The 6944-nt window shown below is 51.0% G+C and overlaps 1 protein-coding gene and 1 pseudogene across 2 annotated transcripts in view; both read left to right on the top strand.

The window, feature by feature from the left end:
- The window catches only part of SLC6A20 (solute carrier family 6 member 20), a 39189-nt gene that overhangs the window by 7732 nt on the left and 24513 nt on the right, over positions 1-6944 (top strand). For both annotated transcript variants that reach the window (XM_007463903.1, XM_007463902.1), the window contains one exon: positions 6207-6347. In XM_007463903.1, coding sequence (XP_007463965.1) covers positions 6207-6347 — 141 coding nt within the window. The remainder of the gene's footprint in view (positions 1-6206; positions 6348-6944) is intronic.
- LOC103076308 (protein ripply3 pseudogene) lies at positions 1012-1464 on the top strand (annotated as a pseudogene).

Here is a 6944-nt window from a genome sequence, read left to right as displayed (position 1 = left end):
GCAGGGCTTCCCTGGTGGCGTGGTGGTTAAGACTCCACCTGCCAACGCAGGGGACCCGGTTCGAGCCCTGGTCCGGGAAGATCCCACGTGCCGCAGAGCACCTAAGCCCATGCGCCACAACTACTGAGCCTGCGCTTTACAGCCCGCTAGCCACAACTACTGAGCTTGGGAGCCACGACTACTGAAGCCTGCATGCCTAGAGCCTGTGCTCTGCAACAAGAGAAGCCACCGCAATGAGAAGCCCGTGCACTGCAATGAAGAGTAGCCCCCGCTTGCTGCAACTAGAAAAAGCCTGCACACAGCAACAAAGACCCAACACAGCCAAAAATAAATAAAATAAAATAAAAAAATAAAGTGTTCAACAGGGAACAACAACAGAAGAAAGAAGATGCAAAATGAAACGCCACTTTTTTGGCAGTGGCATTGAATTCCCTGAAGGTGAGTAGTTGGGAGAGAGGTAAGTCACCGTTGGGGTGGGAACAGTGCACCTGCTGTAAGGAGAAGGAACATTGGAAAACAGGTTGCCCTAGGCTAAAACATAAGAAGAAAAACAGAGATGAGAGCCTCTCATACGACAGAAAGGAACACTGGTGAATGAAGAGGCCAGGGTCTCCCTTGGACTTGAGGTGCCTAATTCCCTACAGGAACCCCGGGTGAAATTGACAGTGAGGAATGAGCTGATTAACTTTCTGATAGACGTCACCCTGAAGTTTTTCACCAGAACAACTTGACATCAGAGTCCCACCAGAACAGGCTTGAAGCCTACAGATGGTGCTCATGAAAACCCCAGGCAGGGAGACAGCTCTTCCCCCACGCTCCCCACCCTCCCCAGGTCAATGAAAAGGTAAGACCAGAAGTGTGTGCTAACGGCACCCCAGGGAGGGCCAAAAACACACGACCAACACGAATCCCATTAAAAAGGGATGCTGGGAGGTGAGCGCCCTCGCCCGAGTGGTTAAAGGCACGGCCGGTCGCGGGCGCCGCTGGAGGGGCGCAGGCTCTGAGGGCACCATGAGACCCGAGGGCACCTTGAGACCCGAGGCAGCGGCCGGAGCCCGGGAGGCGCAGGGACGCATCTGTCACTGCCCTGGGGAAGGTCCCCCAGGACCACCACTGCCACAGCCGAGAGCCAAACACCATGGAGACCTTGGATCCTGACCCCCCAGGTTGCTGACCCCACCAGAACTGGAAGCCAGCTTGAGGCTGGATATGACCAACAAAGCTTTGGATCGAAGCGGGTCTTTGGGTTTTGGCATCCTGTAAGACTTTATTTACCCATTTCTAAGCATCAAGAGTATCTACAGAGTTCAGGGGAGAAGGTGCTGGCCAGTTTCCCCGTGCAAGCCACCATTCACCTCTATCACAATGAGTCCAATTCAGGTGAGGAGGAAGGAGCCCAGCCCTTCCACCTTCAGTGTCAGGAGGCGCACGATGGCCCAGGAGGAAAGGGCAGAGACCAGCTGACAAACCCAGGATGGCAACCTGGAGGCTTCAGTGGCCTCAGTGGTAAGGGTTCGCTCCACCCCTCTGACTCTCCAGAGGATGCTGGGTACCTCTCATCCAAAGAAGTCTGTCTCTCCTGCACCAGACCAACTCACGTGTGCCCTATGGGACAACCCTTGGGGACAGACGCGCCAGGACACTTTGCATTTCAACTGGGTGTACAAGGACTTGACTTTCTCTGGCCAGCACCCCACTCGTGACAAGGACTCAGCTTTTGCTAATCCTTCTCCTAGTGATTCTTTGTGCCTTATTTATACCTTTTAGAAAGGATTCTAGGACCAAGAGGTTTGCATCCACATGGATTGCTGTCAGGCGGGGCCAACTTTCAAAGTACATTCAGCAATGTCACTGTGCTGATGAAACAACAAATTATTCCATATCCATTAATAACCCACCCATGCCTCTCACTTAACCTGAGACCCTTTATTTGGCTATTTCCACTTTTGTAAAAATGATTCAGATATTGTCCGAGGTTGATGTGGTTGCTTAGTGACATTCTGAAAAATAAAAACTTACTTATAAAAAGCACACAAACACACTGAATAATTTCCATATAAGTAACACAAATAAAAAGATAAGGATTTGCAGGGGGAACCATTCTGGATAAAAGCACATATGATGCTTGTCTAAGGGCTGTGTGTATGAATAGAGAGGCGAGCTTTAACTCTTAGTTGGGGACCGCTTTGGGCTTACTACTTGACTAGAGTAACACTTTTCAATCAAAGTACCTAATGTAATATTATTTTCAGCTTTTTATATTTTGATGACCAAATGAGTGTATTTGTCAAGGTTTTTTACTTAACTATTTTACATGTTGTTGTCTTCCCCGTTTCTACTTGAAATAAATATTTTGAGAGATTAAAAAAAAAAAAAAAAGGGACGCTGGGACAATCTCCTCTGAGGCAAGAGAATCGCTTCTTCCATTGATAGACTTGTCAAAATACCAGCAGTGTGTTCAGAAAAGGACAAGGTGAGGGCCGAAGAGGACCTCACCTCACCTGGCTGGGAATGTAGCGCACGTGGAATTGTTTTGATCCCTGAGGCACCTTGGACACTGTGCTGCGGCACATTCATAATAGCGTCCATTAGGGAGAGATGCCACCTTACAATGGATTCAAAAGTCAGGGGAGTTCCCAGGTGGTCCAGTGGTTAGGACTTGGTGCTTTCACTGCCAAGGGCACTAGTTCAGTCCCTGGTCAAGGAACTAAGATCCTACAAGCCACTCAGCACAGCCATAAAAAAAAAAAAAGCATATAATGGGGCCTAACCTACAAAAGACCATCCAGCAAGTCACTCAGAATTGCATGATTTGTGCTAAAAATAACCCAAAGGTGGCTATTGGACCTCCCCAGATGGGGACCCAATACAGGAACCTGCACCACTGAGGACTGGACTCAAATGCCTTGAGCTGCAGGAAGTCAAGTCAGTTGAAATGCACAAAGGAAGCTTTGAGTAAAGCCCTTCCTGGGGACAGTGTGGGCCTCAGTGTGTCAAGAACGTGTCTGTCAAAGGTGTTTGTTGTGGCAGTGTGGCTGATGACAGCAAAAAATGACCCACTGATGGAAGCAGCTGGCTTCACAGCTCAAGGGGATTATCTTGAACCATCCAGGCCAAACAGTGCCGCATGTGCACCTGTACCGAATCGTCACAGAGCTCACGTTGCTTTTGCAAGTTTGCTGGGATGAAGTTTGATCGTCTGGGGGACAAGCTGGGAGACGGCCGCCTTCTTAACCTGGGGATGCTGTCATCATTGACATGGTTCCTGGAAAGCCCATGTGTGTTGAGAGCTTCTCTGACTCTCCTCGTCTGGGCCATTTTGCTGTTTGTGACATGAGAGACGGTTGCTTTGGGTGTCATCAAAGCAGTGGACAAAAAGTCAGCTGGAGCTGGCAGGGTCACCAAGTCTGCCCAGAAAGCTCAGAAGGCTAAGTAAATATTATTCCCCGTTACCTGCCACCCCAGTCTTAATCAGTGGTGGGAGGATGGTCTCAGAACTGCTTGTCCCAATTGACCATTTAAGTTTAATAGTAAAAGACTGGTTAATAATAACAATGCATCATAAAACCTTCAGAAGGAAAGGAGAATGTTCTGTGGACCATTTGTTTTTGTGTGTGGCAGTGTAAGGTTCTTAGTTTTTAAAAATCAGTCCTCTTTAATTGGTTAGAGCCCTCCTTGAGGAAGTTATCCCCTGATTTGGATTAAGGCATTGGAACTACATTCATCCTGGAGACCACAATCAACAGGGAAAGCAGAAAGTGAATATACTCATTTGACTTGGGATAAGGCCTTACCAGTTGCCCTGCTGTGCATCAGCGGCTCCCAGAAGCAGGCTTAAAATAAGTCCCTTTGAAATGTTGTGTGGTAGGGCTTTTTTGAGGTATAAATTTTGAGGGCCTTTTTTTGGTATAAAATGTGATGGGTTGAGGTTCATTGTTTCTGCATATGGATGTTCAGTGTTCCAGCATAATTTGTTGAGAACGTGATCATAGAGCAGATCCATTGGGATTGTGTGTGTGTTTGGATGGTTGGGCAGTGGGAGGGGTAATAGAAATTACTGAAGGGCAGCGCTAAGGAACCCATCTGGGCACCAGGCCTTGAATGTCCAACCTTCCCACAGGCAGTGGACCATCAAGCAGGCTCTGTGAAAGAGAAAAACCTTCCGTGGACCTTGCCAGGCCTCCTGTGGCTACTGTTTAACATCTTGGGTGAAAATAATCTTTTCTTATAACCACTGAGGGTTCGAATGCTGGAGGCAGGTCGTGCCAACGCAACCTATATTGATGGGTATATGGTGGGTGGGAGCCCCTGACAGCCTCGTGGACTCCTTGCCGTTGAGAGGAACCGGGTAAGATGCTGCAACACCTCCCTGCTGGGCAGGAAGGGAGCAGGGTCTGGCAGCGTCTTCAAAGCAGGGTTCAGAAATGAGGGGGCAGGATTCGTTGTAGTCCTTGATGTAAGCAGGGAGGACGAAGCTGGGAGCGTGGAGGTCTGGTGATGTGGGGCCTGCTCTCCCAAGCACACGCTGGCACCTTTCTCTCCGTCGTGAGAGGGCCTTGTGGGGGCTCTGCTTGGCCTTGGTGCCAGCCACTCTCCTTCTGGGATTTCTGTCCCGAGGAAATAATCAAACACGTGGACCCGGCTTTGTTTAGGACGGCAGAAAACTGGCAACAGCCTAAGTGCCCGAGGACTGATGTGATGAAAGAAATTCTAGGCTCATTCTCCCAGTGGAATGTTGTGCAGCTTCTTAAGGGGTGATGGGACGGTACACGGTGTGGTCGAGAGAATGAAGGTGAGATCCTGTTGGGAGAGAAAAGTGGGTTATAGGATAGTACATATGTACAATGGAGGCATTTTTGTAAATATTAGATGTTCCTGTGAACATATGTATCGTGTTGTTTACCTTAATACTTCCAGAGCCAGTTCCCTCTGTAGCCAGCCTTTAATCCCTGCAGCTGTAGAGTCAGGGTTTTCTTTTAATCAGAAGTCCTGCCCTCCTCTCCCAGTGAACCATTTTTCAGGTCCACAGCCAAGGAGCTAGGAGCTGGGGGAGGGATGTCCCAGGGGCTGTGGAGGAGGGGGCAGGACCAGCAGGAGAAGCAGTGGGGCAGCCGGGGTGGGGGACGCCCCCGCAGGCTGCCGTCCTCCGTCCATGTGTCTGGCAGTGGGGAGCCTTTTGTAGCTCCGTTCACACGTCCTGGCTCCCCACGCTCACCGAGGGCCATTGTCTGCAGGTGGCTCCTTGGGAACCAGTGGGTTTAAAATTTGAACTGGTCATAATACCCTTTATTACAATGAAAACTTAGGCTGAAGGCCACTGTATAAAACGGATATACATCCAACAGAGGTGCTCTGTAAAGGGAGCTGGTGGCCTGGGCTCGGTCTATCGGGAACCTCCTTGTCTCCACACATACATAGCAATCCCTTGCCTCATCTCTGAAGACAAAGGCCCAGAGGAGTATTCTGTGGCTCCAGACAATCATGAAGCAGCTGAAATTCCTCTGCCCAGTGATGCCTCGTGGGCAGGGAGCAGGGCTGCTCCTCGCATCCGTCCTACACTCAGCTCAGGGTCCGGCCCAGAGGAAGCGTTTAGTAAAACAGCTGTCTGGTGTAATACCTCCACCCAGGTGGTGGGGCACCATCTGGGCCATGTCAAAAGCCCAAAGGAAGTGTGTGGAGGTGGGTGGCTGGCTGACTGGATTCAGAGGTGATGTTTGAACCATTTAACCACTCAGTGGTCCAGACTCTGATCAGCTGTTAGTTGCTACAATAGAAATGGAATGGGGGGTTCTGGCTGAGGGGCTGGGGCAGCTGAGGCCTTGAGGAAGGCGCTCAAGGGTCTTGGCATTGGTGGCAATTTACCACCCAGGATGGGCGTATTTAACGATCTTAACAACTGATGTGGCTGCATGTCATCCATGGATGGAATGATAAATAGAAAGACAAAAGGATAGAAGGACAGCTGGATGGATGGAAAGACAGAAGAGTGGATGGGTGGAAGGATGGAGGATGAGTAGAAAGAGGAAGATGGATTCCAAGGGAAAGATAAAATACAAGAGGGAATGGAGGATGGATGGAGAGGTAGAAGGATGAATAGACTAGTGGAAAGACGGGAGGGTGGATGGAAGGCCTTTTGCACAGAGGTTAGGTGGGTTCTAGAGTAAAGCCCTGGGTGATGGCCTGGTTTCGGCTCTGGACACCCACAGGTAGTTTCCTGGTGCCCTACATCATCATGCTCACCGTGGAGGGCATGCCGCTCCTGTACCTGGAACTGGCAGTGGGGCAGCGCATGCGCCAGGGCAGCATCGGCGCCTGGAGGACCATCAACCCCTACCTCAGTGGTGTTGGTAAGTGGGTGCTTTCCAGTCCTCTCCCACCTGTGGACCCCCAGACTGTGTTTTGGGCAGGAGAAGGTGACGGGTGGTGGGGGGAGTCCCTTGGCAAAGCTGCTGGAGCAAGGGGCAAGCATGAGGTCCCAGAGAGAGCCCTTGAGTGGGGCGGGCAGAAGGCCCAGGAGGGGTGCCACAGAATGTGCGCTGAGAGGGGCCAGATTTCTTACCCACGGGACGGTGAGAGAGGGAGGATGCACACCCCCTGGGGAACTGATGCCACATTGCTTCTCTGGGGCTCAGTTTGCTCATTTGTAACAGGGAAACAGCTGCCCAAGAAAGGAGCTGTAACTCAGTGTCCTGTCCAGCAACCATTCTGGGAACCCGTGTAATGGCTCCCTCTGTCACTGAGCACCTGCTCTGTGCCAGGTGCTGGTCTGTCTGTTTCTGTGTGTGAGCTCATTTAATCTTCATCACACCAGAGCGGGTGTGGGTGCCATTAACATCTCCAGTGCGTGGAGGCCGAGGCATAGTGGATGGCAAGAGGGGCACTGCTTTCCATCCTGCCCCCCCCCCCCGGTTACCCCGAGCCCGGGGCCGGGGGCCCCCGCGGGG

The sequence above is a fragment of the Lipotes vexillifer genome, unplaced genomic scaffold (assembly GCF_000442215.2).
Source record: "Lipotes vexillifer unplaced genomic scaffold, Lipotes_vexillifer_v1.1 scaffold1227, whole genome shotgun sequence".
Taxonomy (NCBI): Eukaryota; Metazoa; Chordata; class Mammalia; order Artiodactyla; family Lipotidae; genus Lipotes; species Lipotes vexillifer.
The sequence above is the reverse complement of the archived record's forward strand: the minus strand, read 5'-3'. Positions and strand labels throughout refer to the sequence as shown.